General features: G+C 42.7%; 1 protein-coding gene across 9 annotated transcripts in view; it reads left to right on the forward strand.

Moving 5' to 3' along the window:
* The window catches only part of PCDH9 (protocadherin 9), a 737,830-nt gene that overhangs the window by 326,462 nt on the left and 392,671 nt on the right, over positions 1-18,697 (forward strand). For 5 of the 9 annotated variants that reach the window (XM_028728398.2, XM_028728400.2, XM_028728401.2 and 2 more), the window contains exon 3: positions 18,245-18,310. The exons of the other annotated variants lie outside the window; for them this stretch is intronic. In XM_028728398.2, coding sequence (XP_028584231.2) covers positions 18,245-18,310 — 66 coding nt within the window. The remainder of the gene's footprint in view (positions 1-18,244; positions 18,311-18,697) is intronic. 9 annotated transcript variants of the gene reach the window in all.

Genomic DNA, 18,697 nt, shown 5'->3' on the forward strand with positions numbered 1-18,697 from the left:
AGTACAGTAGATAAATAAAACATGCAGATTCCAATAGCAAAAATGCTGTTGCCAGCAGTCCTGTCCTGCAGCAGCTTCTTATAAGGCTTCCAAGGGCAACGGGTGGGGTAGCTGGAAACTCCACTTCCACGATTTTACTGAATTGCCTCCTTGAACTATCATAATGCATGTGAGTGCCTGAAGAAACTCATCTCCTGTACAAAGGTATCACTGCTCCACCCATTTTTGCCCATGGACCAGGGCCGTCTTACCCATAGGCACTAGGGGTGCGGGGCACCTGGGGACCGGGCTCTCAGGGGCGCCAGGCCAATAGTCCGGGGCCCAAGAGTTGAGTCTGGGGAAGAACCCACCCATCAGTGGTGCAGTGGTTAAAAGCGGTGGACTCATAATATGGGGAACCGGGTTTGTGTCTCCGCTCCTCCACATGCAGCTGCTGGGTGACCTTGGGCCAGTCACACTTCTCTGAAGTCTCTCAGCCCCACTCACCTCACAGAGTGTTTGTTGTGGGGGAGGAAGGGAAAGGAGAATGTTAGCCGCTTTGAGACTCCTTTGGGTAGTGATAAAGCGGGATATCAAATCCAAACTCCTCTTCTCTTCTGCTGCTGCGGGCAGCTCTGCGCTGCAAGTTCAGGGACGACCGAGCCAGCGAGACGCTGAGGTGACTGGCTGGCTCTGCCCTCCTGTGTGCCTGGGACTGGGCAACCTGGGGTGAGGAGGGCGCCAGGCAGATCTTTGCACCCCAGTGCCTCATATGCTTAAAACAGCCCTGCCATGGACCCTGCCACAACTGGCATGTGGCCCTGGAAGGCTGCCCAGAAGGAAATGTGGTCCTCAGGCCAGAAACGGTTCTCCACCCCTGTCAGAGACATGGTGAGGCCCCACATATCTGGTCAATGTCTTGCAGGAACAGAGAATGTTCCCCAAAACACGTCCCAGAATCCTTTTGAATATGTATGCGTTTTTCAGCAGATAGTCAAGGGTTCCCAGAGAAGAATCTGCTGTAGAAAGTGTTTCTTGAACACAGGGTGTTTGAAAACCACTTCTCCCAAGAAACAGAGCGTGACTCTTATACCTCATCAAGTTAGAAACACTGAACCCTCTTTCTAAGGGAATCCAAACAGTTCCCCCATTCATTCAGTGACACAGGAAAGGTGAGAGATATGAAACAGTTGTCAAAAATCGGTTTAATCTATTTTACGGTTACAGACCCTTAAAAGTTTTAATTGCGACAATATGGCTGTTCCTGGATTCCAGGAATTGCAAAGAACATTGCTGGGACAGATTTAATGCATATGCTTTATATAGCTAAAAAGTGCCATATAAATAAAACATGCTGTCTGAGAAAAAGTGGAAAAGAACTTTGGGAAAGGCATGCCAAGTGCTTTCTTACAGATAGACTCTCAGGTACCGACATCTGCTTTTGAGAACTAGCATCCAGTAATTCCAGAAAAAATACTATCTTTGCACCATAACTTCTGCTATAAGGAGGGGTTCCTTCAGCAATTCCTAGGCTGCTTAAGTAAGTGCTATAGAAATTATAAAGAGGTTTCCCTCTTGGTAACAGCAAACCAAATCTTACTGGCTACACTGTAAAGTACCCTGAATTGCTTGAACATGTAAAAGCACGAAAAGATTGTACTGGGGCTAGTATCGGCACTAAGCGTGGAAGGGGAATAATAATTAAAATTATCCCTGATTACTCTGCTGGTTATTTTCTTTGAAGATTGAGCTAGGGCTGCAGTAGATCATGTATTAGAACTGAGGTGGCCAAAAGGCATATTGGGCTCTACTTGTAGATATCTGGGTGTTAAAGATTTAGCAAGGATTTCTTATTTCCATTTGTTTAACAATTGCATCAACAAAAAGGGCTCTGCCTCTAACTAAGCTACTGAAATGAAGACATTTGGGGCGAGGGTAACCAGGAGAGCATTTTTCTGTGGAAGGAATGTGAGCTCTATCCAGTTCTGATGCGCAAAGCAAACAGAATGCAGATGGGGGAACCTACGGCCCTGTTGTTGGACTCCAGTTCCCATCATCACTGACCATCAATCATGCTGGCTGGGGCTGATGGGACTTGGAGTCCAACAGCATTAGAAGGGCTACCAGTTGCCTATCCTTGGTATAGAACAAGACTGGTAACCTCATGTGGACTACAAAGATTAAAAAACTACCAAACATATGTTCAACTAACCCACAATCATGATTTGACGCTCCAAATTTTGGGCTTATCCCGGGGCCAAATGTGTCTGGCTCTCAAAACTTTCCTGAGAACTATGCCACTTACTGGCCTCCTTCACATCTCAAGTGCTTTTGTCTGGCTGGACTATACAGTATCCCTGAATTCTGATCATACTTCTTGTCTGCATGGAGGATAGAAAGGAGTGGGGGAGTGTTTGTGGAAAGTAACTTACTGCAGGACAAATGCAACATTTTCATTTTGCTCTGTTCCCTTTTGCCTCTGGACCCACCCACTCCTGGCATGTGGCCCTTGTAAGGTAACGCCCAGAATGTAATGTGGCCCTTGGGCAGGAAAAGGTTCTCCATCCATGCCCTAAACTATTGGAATGTTGAAAACATGTCTTTTAAAGGATAACCGTATGTGAGGAAAATTGCACCTTCTTTTGCTGAGGCTGTCAAGAGTCTGCATTGATCTGTGATAGCATATCAACAGCATACCTATTAGGCTAATTTAAAGGCATCAGAGCAGGGCTGTTCTTACCATTTGCAGGAATGTTGCCATTATTAATTGCATTAGATTCTTTATACTCACTGATAGGACTCAAAAGCCAGAAAACATCAACATTAGTTTGTGACAGCAAAGGTATCTTGATTATATGCTTCATATACTGTTCAACTCTTTTGTGTCTAATTGTAAACTGAAAAAAATGGCTTAGATATCTAAAATGGTAAAAAAAAATGGGTTTATTCTTGCTTCATGTATTCCTCTTTTTCATTACAATGAAGGGCAGAATTTTCAAGACATTACACATATTATGAAAACAACAAAAGTCCTCTTCAGGGATTCAGGAAACTAATTTGCTCTTTCTTTCTTTCTTTCTTTCTTTCTTTCTTTCTTTCTTCCACCTTTCCTCCATGGAGCTCAAGGTGACATACAACCTCACACACACACCCTCCATTTTATCCACGGAATAACCTTGTGAAATGAGTTAGGCTGAGATATAGTGACTGCTCCCAAGATCACCTAGTGGGCTTCATGGCTGAGTGGAGATCTGAACCCTGGTCTCCCAGCAGTGTCGGATTGACCTATAAGCTAAACAAGCTATAGCTTGGGGCCCCACTCTCTTGGGACCCCCCCCCAAAAAAAAAATAAAGGGAAAAAAAACCACTGGATGTACATTTCCAAAATATAAGATAAAAAACAAATAAAATAAAACCTACGTACAGCAACAGTGTGTTGTGTTGTGAAGGGTCCTATGATGTAAGTAATGGGCCCCACCTGCTATATAAAGGGCCCCATTACCTTCAGTAGCTTAGGGCCTCATCAAACCTAAATCTGGCCCTGTCTCCCAGGTTTCATTCTGATACCACACCACAGGTGTGGGGATGGAGCAGAGGAACAACTGTGCTGGCTCCACCTCCCAACCCTGTCCCAGTTGCCTTCTCTAAGTTGCAGGATGATTGTCTGAAACTAGAGCCCCCCTAGAAGAGCCTTTTTTCCTACTCTCACACACAGGAGAGAAAGGTTTCTTCTGAAATAGTGTTTGTTTTCTGCAGTTTTTGTAAGTATATACTTATGAAAGATGATCTTAACCCCCCCCCCCCAAAAAAATCTGCTGACTGATTAATCAGAGGCATGTTTTTAGTCAATTAAAGTGTTGTTTTTTTAAAAATAATTTGATCTTACCAATTAATTAACAAAACGTTGCAACCCAGTTTATGCCACAGTTAAGGTGGAATTCAACAGAGCATTGAGATTTTTCCATCAGGATAAACATTTCAGTTTGTCAGGCAGAACAATCTCCTTTTTTGTTCCCCAGTGCGCTGTTCTCAGGGTTCTCCTAGCCTGCCCTGAGCCACGAGGGGGCATGTGGCGGGGGGTGGGGAGGGAGGGAGGGAAGGAGAAAAAAGGCCCATGGTGCTAGCAAACCACTTGCTGGCTTCCAATAGAGGAAATCATTAGGTAAATTAAGTCCTACTGGAAGTCTTTTAATATTTCAAAAGACTATGTGTGTGTGTGCAGCTAGAACAGATCAACATGGCTACTAACTGGAACTGGAATTGGTTTCCTGGACATTGTCTCTGTACCCCCTGTTCCTTCACGCCATTTCTTCCTCCTCCATCCCTCTCTTTGTGTTTCCTAGATGTCTCTGGTCCTTCATAGGTCTTCACCTTCTTCTCCCTAGCTCTCCTTTCTGTTTCCTCTTCCCCTCTCACTGTTGCCACTCCCCATAGCTTATTCTAAAGCAGCCTCTTCTGATGGGTCCAGTTCTGCCACATTCTCCAGTTTTTGGAGAGTTGTGATTCCCTTTTCACTGGATGCAAACATGTGACCACATCATGACCTGTGCGCTGCATCTGACTCGGTTAATTATAGGTCATTTGGCAGGGGCATCATTCAAGCTCAAGAATCCTATTAAAACAGACTATTGCACCCTTAGTCTGATCTGAGTTCCTTTTGAATTCCTAGCAAAACTGAACACTTTCTTCCGCAACTGCCAGGGAAGCAGTCACAATCTCCTTAAACAGGTGTAGATATAAAACTTTAATAGCTTGACATATATGAGAGAGGATGATTATGCAGTGGTGTTTACATGAAGTGTGGAGAGCTTTTTCTCTATGTATAATAGTAGAAGAAAGAGGGAAGTATAGTATTCAGGAAATAACATAGGGCGTATCTATATTATAGGCCTGCAGATAACGCTACTTTGCCAATGGACAATTATGAAAAAGGTCCAGTTTGGAAGGTGTTAACTGTCCCTTCTATCTACTTTACGGGGTCAGAAATAATGGCTAAATCACGTTTAATGGTGTCTTCATAGCTGACCTACGGCACTTTAACATCCACAATGGAAAGCATTTGACTGATTAAGTGGGTCAGCTTTATTGACTGTATTATTAAATGTAAAGCCTATAAAACTTGTGCACAACCCTTCCCCAACTCCTTCTATTCAAACAGTACCATCATTACAAGTACCAGGGCAGAATGTGAGGCATTTAGAAAGAACAAAGAAGAAGATATACCAGAGAGCAAATACAGAAGAATTTTTGACTAGGATACTTTCTAGCAATTGCAACTTCTTTAAATAAAACTTGATGGAGGGAAATCCCTATTTCATATTAAGAAAGTACAATATACAGAGTGAAGCTCCAAAGTTCTTCAGAACTGAAGGGTAGTTGAAACCCACCTGAGAAAATTTGCTCATGTTTAGTGAGTCTGTCTTAGCTTCCCTCAAAATTCTCAGATGTTTTGTTGAAAGTTTCTTTACATTTGATATAAATTGCACTCCAGACAAAATCTAGTAACAACATATGTATGAGAAGAATGCACTGGGAAAATTGTAAAAAAAACACCCAACACTTTTGGATTCCTTTTAAATCCAAGATGTTTCACCTGTGTTAGATTTGCTTTAAATTAAATTTCAAGGGCAACTCTGCTTGGCACCCAAAGATTCTTTGTATGCTTGCTTTGATACTAAACTGTGTTTTCCAACTACATGTTTTGGACACATACAACTGGGTTAGAAGTTTAGTTGAGTAGAGTTGAAGACAGCAGAAGCTGAGCTACTCGTACTAAGCATTCATGCTTTATTGTGACTCGGAATATGGCATAAAGACATCCATATGCAAAAATCACCTGGAAGTCATATTGCCTTGACAAAGCAGTTTAAATATCTTTCTGGCTCAACATTCTGACCACAACAGATGCCTCTAGGAAGTTCACAAATAGGAATTGAAGGCAACAGCCTTTTCTTCCTGTTCTGTCTCTCAGTACAGTATCAAGTACTCAGAGCTATTCTGCCTGTAAGGATGGAAAGTCCATTGAGTTCTGGCTATTATCTAACAGCAGAATAATGATAATGATAGTGATAATTTTATTACTTATATGCCACCTATCTGACTGTGTTGCCCCAGCCATTGTGGATGGTTCCCAACAAAATATAAAAAACACAATAAAACATCAACGATTAAAAACTTCCCTGTAACAGGGCTGCCTTCAGGTGTCTTCTAAAAGTCTTATGGTTATTGATCTGTTTCATAATACTACAATTACATTTTGTATGAGCATTTTAGGCCAATCTCCTAGCATTTAAATCTAATATATTATCATTTTATGTACCCCCTGTCTCTTTCACTATCTATTGCCTGTCCTTCAGTGAATTCAGGTGGTCTGACAGGGTCACCCCATTTCATCCTCACGGTTACCCTGTGAGCTTGACTAGGCTGAGGGAGTGCTTGGGCCAAGGTCTCCCAGTGAGCTTCATGGCTGAGTAGGGATTTCAACCCAGGCTTTCCCAGGTCCAACACTTTGTCTACTGCACCATTATGACCATGTGTTTTTTACATGGCAGGTGATCATTTCGTTCTAGCAATCCCATGTTGTTTTCATCAATGGAAGATTGCTCTCTCGTGGCTGTGGAGTCCCATTTGCCATAGATATATTTAAGTGTTCCTAGGAAGTTCCCTCTCTTGCTCTTTCCTCTGTTGGGATTTGCTATCACATTGGTAGACAGAGGCCATGTGTTAAAGTGGTTCAAATGAACTGTTGAATCATACAACCAGCAAAACTATTGAATCATAGCTTCCTTAGAGACATGGAGAAACCTACTTTTTATGTCTGACAGACTTCCTTAACACTTCAGGCCTGTTCGGCTTGACCTTTTCTCTCCATTGTGGCAAACTTTCTGTTCATTTTGAAGAGGAAGAGTTTCCTGCTTCTTTGAAAGGGGAGCCTTTTCTCTGTTGCATGAGCAAAACACTTCTGGGGGTGAGAAGGATTGTATGGTCTCCTTTTCATTTGGATTTCATAGGATTTGGTTGAAAGCGAACCTGCCCGAATACCTATATTTCTAGACTTTCAAACCTTCAGTGGCTTCTGTTACTTCTATTTTAAAAGCAATGTTATGCTAGTGAAAGGTGACAGATGGACAAGCCTTGTGGCTGAGCTGCTCTGATTATGGATGTAATATAACAGGAAGCAGGACAGGCTTCTTATCTTAAGACCTAGCTAGGAGCTAATCACTGGGGATTGAAAGAAGCACAGATTTTGGCTGCGTGCACTGGCAAGTACAGTACATCATTTTGCAAATTCTAGCTACTGGTATGTGAGGTACATTGCCTTGGATTTTGATTGAGCTGCCAGTTTGTTCTGTCTGGAAGGTATAGTGGCTTGTGCAAAACCACACTTTGTCTCTATTTGTCAGGAAATGTAACACCTTCTTTAATTAGGTAGACAGCTTGGGGGTGCTCCTGGATCTATTACTACCACCCTGGATCTATTACTACACTCCCTGTCCAGACAGGGCAAACTAACTTCTGTCATCTGTGCTCTGGTAATCTCCAGGTTAGGCTACTGTGATGCATTATTCACTGGGCTACCTTTGAAGATAGTTCAGAAACTGCAAGTGGCACAGAATTTGACAGCCAGATTGTCAACTGGTCTGAATGTATAAAACTAATTCTGGCTACCAATTATTTTGCAGGCTCAATTAAAAACAATGATTTTGGCCTATAAGGCCTTACACCAGTACCTCAAGGACCGCGGCTCCCAACATGAAATGACCCAGACCCTGTGGTCATCATCTGAGGCCCTTCCCTCAAGTGCCCATGAGAGGTTTGGAAGGCTGGCAACATGAGAACAGACCTCTTCAGTGCTGGTTTTCCTGCTTGTGAAATGCATTCCCCAGGGAGGCTTGCCTGGCACCATCTTTATCTATTTTTAGGCATCAGGCAAATACTTTCCTCTTTATTCAGACTTTTGGCTCTTGATTTGAAAGTTGGAATTCAGCTGGGCAGGATTTATAAGTGCTGCCTTTTATCAGTATAGCTGTGTTTTTGGGTTTTTACTTAATTGCTTCTAATGGAAGTTGCTTTGGATCACTGTGAGAAAAAGTGACTAGCAAATAATAATGAAATAATAAATAGTATTTAAGGAGTTATGGGAGCTGGCAGATAAAATTATATATTTGTGGTCATTTGGCTGTTGTGCTGCATTTTGTCAGTGGTCTTTTACAAAGTGTGCAGTCCACACTAAGGTGGTGCATGTGTGTGTGTGTGTGTGTGTGTGTGTGTGTGTGTGTGTGTCAGGCATACATTTTTAATTTCAAGCTTGTAATGTTTTTAATTACTTTTGAAACAACTGGTTGCCAGTTCAGTCTCTGGCTCTTAACTCTTCCAGAAATAAGGGCAAACTGGAGACAAGGGCACCATGAAGCCAAGCATTCTGTGCCAAGTGGCAAAAGTCTTATCTAGGGCTCTTTTCTAAGTTGAGATTTAATTGTGGGAGGGTTTTCTTTCCCCCATGCATGTGTAATTTAAACTGCCATTGTGAAACTAAAACAGGTTTCTTGGTTTACTACAGTGTCTATTGGGAGTGGCAGGGAAAAGAATGGGAGACTCACTGTGGGGGGAGCCAGGAGCCATGAAATTCCTCTAGCTCATTCAAGCTCCTCCTTCTGCCAGCTGAGATCTGCAAGGGCATCACTGAGGCCAAGGAGGAGGAAGCGAAGGAGCCATGCTGCCCTCTGGACTGGCTGCCAGTATGAAGGCAGGATGTTGGGTGTTGCCTTGGAGCAGACTGAGGCTGGTGGAGCATTGTCCCATTTGCCCAAATGAACCACGACAGGAATCAGCCAGGACGGCAGGTAGTTGGCCTCCTTTCTTTAAGGAGCTTGTCCACATCAGTCAGTAACTCTGGGTGAGTGTTATAGTAATGACTTCTAAATTTGCATCCACACACACCCTTTTGTTTTTTTGGTAATACTTATTCAATGTCCCTTGACCTCTTATTTGGCAAGGCATTTCCATGCCATTTAAGGGGCCACCTGAGGCCAGCCCCCAGTCCACAGGAGCTGTGTGGCTTTCGTCTCAAGTGAGGGGACGAGGGCTGTGCAGTGTTGGCCTCTGCACAAAGCTTAGGTCTAAATAAATATTGCCTCAAGTAAGTAGTTTGGCCCCTGCCAATTCACTAGAGCCATACCCTTTATTCGCCGGACATTAAGCCTCCAGGTTTCAGGTGAAGCTCTGGGGTGCGACAGTGGGGCAGCCCTGACACAGCCGTGGGAAGCGGATGCTGTTCCTTCTAAAGGAAGCAGCTCTACACAGGCCTGGGGGAAAGCCTGCCAAAGCATCTTCATGAAATGTTTTCACAGACATGGTTTCAAGAGGCAAATGCTTCAACATTGCTCCTTGCTGCCAACAACAAAGGGCCCTTCCAGTGTTCCCATCGGCAGCCAGAAAGCCTTTCTCAGCCACTCGGGTAACGTCAGAATATTTAGGCCCTCAGCAGGCAATGCTATTATGCTGGGTTTTCTCAGAAGAGGCAAAATGCTTGTGGAGTAGCATAGGGTATGTCATTTTAGGGGCTGAAACATAATTCTTGTATTTTTTTTCCTGTGGGATGGGGTCTTGACAATATATTTTTGGGTGTGAGGAATTCAAACCTGCTATTTTTTGCGACTGGGCAACATTGAGCTTGGGACGTCTACGTTTGATGAAGAAGCACAAACTTTTTGAATTTTACCTTCTGAAAATGTCAGGTAATGCTAAATAAATAATAACATATAGCATAATTGCAAGTACTTGACAGTCATTTTTAATTATTTCTGTGTAATTTAACACACATCATATTTAACAAGTAAGACTAAATTATATTAATTTAACCAAAATATATTTTGAATTCCCAAGTTGTTACAACTTTTTAGTACCCCTCATTTTTCAACACACCTTAATGGTAGAGATCCACATTGTAGACTTCTCCCTCTTGACCTAGATCTTCCATTGTTACCATAGTGATACAGGAAGTTAACTGGGATCAGGTAAGATTAGTTTTCGAATGCAGCTATACCTGATGTTACTTCATACTGTCACTGTGGTGCTATTCCAAGTCTCATCATGATATCTATGCCCTGATCCAGCAAAAGAGCTTTCATGCAGTTTTCTTGGTTCCATTATGTGAAAGGCTATTCGTATCCTTCCTTCCTTCCACATAGCTTATGCATGAAATGGGGAGCAGGACCACACTTGTCAGTCCTAATGCTTTGTACCCAATCCTTGATGTCTGTGGGTTCTCTGCACCATGTGAAAAGGGGAGTGTACGTGCCTATGACTGTTGCACGTGCAGACTCTCCACACAACTGGGAATCTTGTGTGACCTATTGCATAGAGACCCACCACATGCACAGCTGTATGTGTATAGACATCCTTTTCCTGCAACCTACCAAATGCACAGATCTTGGGAAGGAGGTTGGCAGACACGATCCATTTCTACTTTCACACTATACTGTACTAAAAGGGGATGGGGATGTATGAATAACTGCTGAAGGTGGATGCAAACAATGACAGCCCAAGACATGGCAAGAATGAGGGTGTGCATTTTCATCTGTATTGCAACCACTGCATTGGGTAACATGCCACAAGATTAAGTCTCTATCAGCGCACTGGTTTTTGTGAGCGTAGACTAGAGTACTATTAAGTGTCACTGCTGCTGTTCTTGGGAATAAGACCGCTGCAGGGTGGCTGCATCTTACCATGTGTGTCTAGGATATAAATGGGGAGTCTTTTTCTATAGCCTTAACCAGCACTTTTATTTTGGGTCTCTGCAGTAAAACTCATGTGGGTGCCAGCACAAAATGTCTGCCATGGGCAGCAAATAAAGAGGTGGCACTACTCTGTATCAGTGAGTACTGTAAGTAAAGCAACTCTGTCCTTAACTGAGCAAAAAGGATGGCTGTTTTCTCACTTGGAATCCTATGCTTGGACATTACTTCTATAGAGAACCTCTTGCCAAGGTTACTTGTTTTCAGTATGAATATAGTCAGGTGAAACAATACATTTAAATCAGTGGTTTAATTTTGTACTTATTTCAATTGACTGCAAGATTATGTTTCCGTGACAGGATTGGCAGAGGCTGCTGGCAGCCCCAATAGCAGACCAATGCCTGCGATGCACTGGGTCTCTGCACTGAAAAGCACGTGCAAACTTAGGCTGCTTTGGCAAATAAGGATAACAGATAGGAATGCTTGAGAAATTCGATCTTTTTGCACCCCTGGAAGTCTTTCAGACTGTGGCACTGTAAATGTGGATTGAGTTGTGAATTAAGCATGTAGTAAAGCAATTCCCTGATGACTTCATCTTCTGTGGAGCGCCTTAATGAATTCTATCACCAGCATGCCAGTTGGATTGTGTTAATTGGCTCTCACTAGCTTCCTGCCACATTTGAGACAATGGTAGAGTTGAGTCTCTCACAGTGCAATCCTATACACATCAGCTTAGAAGTAAGGTCCATTGCACTCAATGGGACTTACATTTGCTTTGGTTTCTTGGTGGTCCAGTATGATGGTGGTGGGGTTTGGCGGGAGCAGGGAGAGACTATCGTTCTCCTGGTTATGTGAAATATGGCATAGCCAGATCTGGTATTGCAGCTTGCAGCAGAGCAAGAGGAACAGTTGGCAAATGAAATATTAATTTAAAAGGTTTATTTTTGTTCCTGTCATAAACGTAGGTTGGCATTGGTGTACCTACCAGATGCTTCCTTTAACAAATAATCAGCATATTATTTGCCATGTTGGACCTTACTAACGTATAATCCAAAAGAATAGAGCTGTGATACAATAAAACAAAGATTAAATTGGCAAAAATGTAAACAGTTTCTAACAAAATATATGTGTAAACAATGTGTTATTTTTGAATTCTTAGAAACACCCAGGAATAAAACATTGCAGCAAAACAAACCGAAAACCAAGCAGCTGAACACAGCAAGGTGCCAAATCTCCATTTTCCACTTTAATGTGCAGTACCTGTGACTAGCAGGTCAGGCTACCAAGCGCTTTAAGTAGGGGTTTGAAGATACCGAAGAGCAGTGCAAGAGGAAAAGGAAAGCAGAGAGAGAGAGAGAGAGAGAGAGAGAGAGAAGAAAGAAATGTGGATTTCGTATAAACAGCTAGGACCCTAGGGTGAAGGGCAGGTAATACAGATCATGATCATAATCATAATCCCGCTATATATTTTCATTTTTCAACTGAAGGTGCCCAAAGCGATGGCTAAGGCTAGGTGCTCTGTGCAGAAGACTCCATCAAGATTTGGAGACAGGGAGCAGGGCCAGTGCGTACAATTCCGCTCTGCCCTTGATGTGCTGTAAGTTATTTAGTTGTGTGTGCAACATTCTTGTCAGGCAGAACACCAGCACAGATATGGAAAGCACACTTGGCAGCACACTTTCTGATACCTGCCTGCAGGAGATGTGTTATCTCTATCTCCACACCTTATATTTTAAGGTGTCCACTTTCCCCCCTTAATGCAATGTGTGAATCCGCCCAGTGGCTACCACATCCGTACATGGTAAATGAATATTTAAAAGGCTTCAGAGTGTGTGTTTGTGTGTAATCATTATGGTTCTCATTATTTTGCTAGTTTCTGGGCTGCAGGAACAAGGTATTGCATGTTTGTTAAAGAATGCGTATTAATTAAATGCACAAAAAATCTTTCCCATGTATTGCACTAGTCAGCTGAAAAAGGAATAAAAGAAAACTCTCAAATAGTATGGGGGCTGCAGGTTGACCTTCCTTTTGCTTTTCTCCAGGAACCAGCAACACGGTAGACCATTTCCATTACTGTGTGTAGGTCGGTAGTTCAATCTGCTTTTATTTTATTGGGGAAGAGAGCAATCGTCTACATTCCCAGTTGTTATCTCTCTTGCTGCTGGATTGCAATATATCACCAAACCTGCTGATTTTATGATGCTCTCCCTCCCTCCTTCCCTCTGCTTCCCTAGTGTTGTTCTGTTGAGGAATTTCCACCTGGCCCCCTCTGTTTCTTGATGGAGAGCACTAGATGAAATGAATTGCCCAGCTCTGTTTCTGCAGAACCGTTTTGGTGGTGTCAGTGCATGAGACAGAAACACAAGCAGAGGTGGAGAGAAAGATTAGCAAACTGAACTCTAGTTTACAGGGAACCGACTTTACAGTATCTTAAATTATGTTGACTTTTAGACCCCTGCTGGGAAAGGAACTGCAGATATTTGTCTCTTTCTTCAGTCACTAGTTTTGAGGCAGGCATGTGTGGGGTGGCTACCATATCCCTTTCAGGATTTTACATTTATTTTAACCCAAGTGTCAACAGCAGCAATTCTTTTCTCTCGGAATTGCCACCAGATTTTGCTTAAAGGAAAACAATGAGGTGAATTTGGAGTTTCTTGCTTTGGAAAAGCATTTGAAGAATTTTAAGTGGGTCTAAAAGAGTTGCAGTAGGACTAGCAACTTGTCTCACAAAGGGTATTTTGCACACCTCTTTTCCCTAGCTTGCAACACTTACAATAATCACTTCAGCCGTTCAAGGATTTGGGTTTTTTTGTCTGTTTCATTTCTCATCTGTGACAGAGGGATGAAGGAGAATAAAAGTGAAAACATGCAAACCCCATGTGACGTTGATGGTTGGATAAAGAAACAGGGCAGTGAATGAATTTTCCCTATACAATTCAGACTGTTAGGAAGAATGCTAGTCTTTTCCATAACATGCTAATTTTGTATGAGTAAGGAGTATTTTGTGCAAGAGATGTTCAATCACCCACTAGGTACAGCCTAGCTGTAGGTTTTTCTGCTCTTTGTTTTAAGTCTCAAGTATAATTAGTAGGGGACGCGGGTGGCTCTGTGTGTTAAAGCACAGAGCCTAGGACTTGCCGATCAGAAGGTCGGTGGTTCGAATCCCCACGATGGGGTGAGCTCCCGTTATTTGGTCCCTGCTCCTGCCCACCTAGCAGTTCGAAAGCACGTCAAAGTGCAAATAGGTAAATAGGTACCGCTCTGGCGGGAAGGTAAACGGTGCTCTGGTTCACCACAAGTGGCTTAGTCATGCTGGCCACATGACCCAGAAGCTGTACGCTGGCTCCCTGGGCCAATAAAGCGAGATGAGCACCGCAACCCCAGAGTCGGCCATGACTGGACCAAATGGTCAGGGGTCCCTTTACCTTTATAATTAGTAGAGCAGAGCCTTTGGAAATACCACCAAGCAATCAGGTCCTAAAGTATGGATAGCAAGTACACAGGGAAGACCTATATTTGTCTATCTTCCTAAATAATAGTGGATTCAGCATGTATACTTGCCTTATGAAGAACCTTTTTGGAATGCATGGTGCTCCCGGAGATGCATATAGATTCACCTGTGAAGCTTTTGATTCCACTAAAGTGGCAATTCGTCAAGTAGCCGCTGTCATCAAGAGTGTTACCAGAAGTAAGAGCTTCATGCGTGAGGTAGATATAGAACACTACATGTGCCAAAACACACTGCATTTGATGAATCTGCTCTCTGAAGGGTGAGAAGGGGAGCCCTGACACAAATTGTGGTGTCACAAGTCTTCTGTGACTCAAAATATGTAGGATTCCATCGATGTAAGTATGGTGATGAATTTTAGGGCCAATTTGCCCCATCTGTGGGATAGCACCTGAAATTGCAGCACTTGGTTGCATGCACAATAACTCAACCTAACCTGCCCATAGGCAATTCCATGCCAAATTATTATTAAGAAAAAATAAATCCTGATTTGACTTGTGAGTTGCAGAGATGACGGTTTGGGGTAATCATTTTCATGTATATGTATTTCACAGACCATCAGCGGTGTGAAACCTGATTAAATCTCAATAGTCCAGAAGTCCAGAATGATGTTGGCCCTGCAGACTGAGAACAAGAGCTGGTTCACACAAAGCCCTGGCATGTAGAGGCAGGACATTCAGGGGCCAAGCCTAAAGCCAGTATCTCCTCTCTGCATCATGCGTAGAACTTTCAACAAAACTGGGTGATTAGAGCACAGAAATGGGGCTTACACTGTCTCCTCCAATTGTTACTAGTTAATATTTACATTTCTGTTCCATCCTTTATCAATCCCAATGGGGAGTTACAGAAAGCGCAAAAAACAACAACGACAACACCTACATTGGTTCCCTCATTGCGAGAAGTGAGGCTACAGGGAACCAGACAGAGGGCCTTCTCGGTAGTGGCGCCCGCCCTGTGGAACGCCCTCCCATTAGATGTCAAAGAGATAAATAATTACCTGATATTCAGAAGACATCTTAAGGCAGCCCTGTTCAGGGAAGTTTTTAATATGTAACGCTGTACTGTTTTTAACACTGATTGGGAGCCGCCCAGAGTGGCTGGGGAAACTCAGCCAGATGGGTGGGGTATAAATAATAAATTATTATTATTATTATTATTATTATTATTATTATTACATAAAAGTGGTAAAACCATGCAGCAATCTAAAGTACAATAGAGCACAGAAGCACAGAAGATTTACACTAACCGTTTTGCAATTCAACAAGAGAATTGCAATTTGCAATTCAACAAGAGAAAGCCTGGCTGGTTAGATATGTTTGTAATTGGCACTGTAAGATGTGCAATGATGATGCCAACCATATCCCAGGAAGGTGGAATTCTGCAACTTGAACGCTCTATCCTCATTCATAGCATAATGAACACCAGTTGGAGGGACCATGAGAAGGGCCTCTCTTGCAGACACTGAATAATCAATTATGGTGACAAAGCCAACCCCAGGGTGAGTTGAAGTGGGTGCGGGCCAAACCCAGAGCCCACCCCATGTCTAGCAGTACTGCTATGCTTCCTTTTCACAGAGCACCCAACTAGGTCAGCAGCAGCCCAAGAGAACTCTTAATATGCAGGCCCTACTGCTTTTTCAACTAATGGGGTTTGTTTGTAGGCCACCAATGTCTAGGAGCTGGCACTGCACAGTGGGGAGGGCACACATGTTCAAGGATCACTCCTGCATGCCAGTGTAAAATTTCTGTACTTGGGCTGTAAGCTAAGCCAGGCAAGTATTTGTTATTGGGTTAACTTTCTGCTGAGAAAAATGGCAAAGCAAAGAACAAACAAAAACCAGGTACCTGTGTTTTAGCGAGTAAGATTCAACCACAGAGGAATTATCTGAATCTTCAGTTGTGCATCTTCTTCATTATATATGGGTAACAGTAACTGTGATGGGGGGTGTTTCCTCTCTTCCTTAGCTTCAACATCAATGCTGCAAGATTTGTTGGGTGCATAGAAAAATATCCTTAAGATACAGGTAGGGTGGTCTTAATACATCTGTGAATCAGCTTACTGTATTCTTTCTTTTTGTGTGGCGTTGCATTTGCTAATACCCTTGGAGGTTTGATTCAAAAGTAAGGAAGAATCAAAAACCAGGTTTCTGTTGTTTTGAGGTGTGCTTCTCTTTGAAATAAGGTATCGGCTGGCAAACAAAGGAATTCTTCCAAGTCAATTGGAAGCTTCTGACTTGATATCAGAGGAGAATGTTTGCGGTGAATATAAATAGTAAGAAGCTCCTTTCAAGACCAATCCTTAGGTAAAAAGAACTGTGATGTAACTCTGTAAGCATACAGGATGTGTATAAGATATCAGAAGCGTCTGATGGGAGAACTGTGGAACAGACATGTGTTTTTCCATAGGGGTTGACATCATAGTTTGATGTAAACATTTTTGATGTTTCCACCTTTGCTCACCAAATCATGATAAAAGAGGGGGCAAATAATTCTGAGCAGAATGCTAATTTCCTCTCACTAGGCAAAAGTATCCCACACAGATTTTGCTTCTTTATTAGTATTGCCAACTTTTGTGTTGGGGGGGGCGTCCTGACCCTTTAAAACCTGTCATAATTGGGAACAGGATGCAATCTGGCAAGAAAGTGGAGTAGCTGAGTGGGATGGGGTTAAATATTCTGACAGAGCTTGGCAGATCATGAATGGAACCTGGGGAAATCTGGCGTTTACTGGCATTTCTGACCTCCGGATTTGTTTCTTCAAACAATATACTTGTGCTGATCAAACCATTTAAATACAGACTGACTGGGAGCTCAGTTACTTGATATCAACCAATGAAAGTCACTTGAAATGTGCTATACAAAATTTAGCAGGCCTGGCTAGAAGCCTTTCTTCCTCATGTGCTTTTTGCAAGATGTTTTTATATTCATTAAAAAAAGGTGTCCATACAAATATTGCGCTTTATTGCTTGCACGGATCCAGTTTGTATGTTAGGTTTCATTCCATGTGGCTGTTGCCAATATAAGAATGCATGAATGAGAAAGTCACTTGGAAGAGGCCAACCATATGTTATGACCCCATGCCGGTACTGCTGATGCGGATCTTGACTGATGGACAGGAGATGATAGGCTGTGAGTTTAGCATGTGATTCAGCCCTGTCCTATGACCTCTTCACTACATTACTAGAGCAACAAGGGACACAACCACAGGGAAGCAGCATCTGCTATGGCAACCTTTTGGTTCCCTTGTTTTTTAATGCAACTCCCATCATCCCTGGCTGAGTTGGCTGAGGAGTTGTGGTCCAGCAACATACGGGGACCCAAGGCTGAAGAACTCTGTGCTATGGTCAGCTAATGTCTGATATGGGTTTTATCTCATGTGGTACAAAAAAAAAGTATTCAAAGAAATCCATACTTTGATTTGTTCCTCATTAGATTGTCCCCTCAAATATGAATGAAATTAGGACTAAAGCAAGTTAAGCACTTCAGGTGGTTTATGTAGAGTCTTCATTGGCCTGATTCATGTATTGCTTATGTCTCTTCTGTCTACCGCATATTCCCACAGCACAGTGCACGAGGGATTTGAGTGTACAACAGTAGCTTAGTTTGTGTGATTCTTCTTCAAGGCAAAAAAGGGGCAAGAAAAGATAATGTAAAACAGGCCATCATGTATAGGCAGTGACTGTTTTTTGGTGCAACTGTGTGCGTCACAATAATGGGTGGGGTTGGAATGTTTTCGGGCTTTTTCAATGGTGTTTCAAATATATGTGATTCCACTTAAATACGCAGTGCCTTGGAACGTAACTACCATGTAAATTGGGAGTTCTCTGTATTGCAAAAGAGGTCTTGTGGAGGGGGAGGGACACACAGCCTCTTATAGATCACATGAAGGGACTCAGAAGCCCAGTAACAGCATGTGAGTTGATGTTTAATTTGGGCTGTGCCAGAGACTGTGAGGGGGTGGGGTTATCTTAAGGTGCAGTAAAAGTGACAAATCTTTTTATTCAACTATTACTTGCTTTTTAGGCACTGAATTTTGGAGATATGCCGAAGTACTTGTGGGAGATTTGGGTACCTGACAAACCATGGGTGGTAAGATATCAGAACTGTTCAACAACAGCAAAAGATCCAGTTTGTTTGTTTTCTTCAAAATCAAGTATTGTGGGTCCAGCTTCCCATTGAAACCAGTGCTCAGGCTCCCTTAGGGAGCTCCATTCACCAACATGTTTCATCAACATAGTATATTGGAAGGGGGCTTAAAGGGATCGTTATAGGGCTTAGTATAAGAGGAACTGTATATACTATATGATGCAACTATTCAGTAGGACCCCAGGGGTAGGGCCAGGTCATGGTCCCTGAGGTCAGTAGTTTTAACTGGAAACTAGAGAGGAGTAAAGCACCAAACAGAACGTGGTACTTCTTGGGTGTCTAGATTTACATGGAAGACCAGGCCTAACCAATCTATAGGCTTCATAGTCC

This window comes from Podarcis muralis, chromosome 4 (assembly GCF_964188315.1).
Source record: "Podarcis muralis chromosome 4, rPodMur119.hap1.1, whole genome shotgun sequence".
Classification (NCBI taxonomy): Eukaryota; Metazoa; Chordata; class Lepidosauria; order Squamata; family Lacertidae; genus Podarcis; species Podarcis muralis.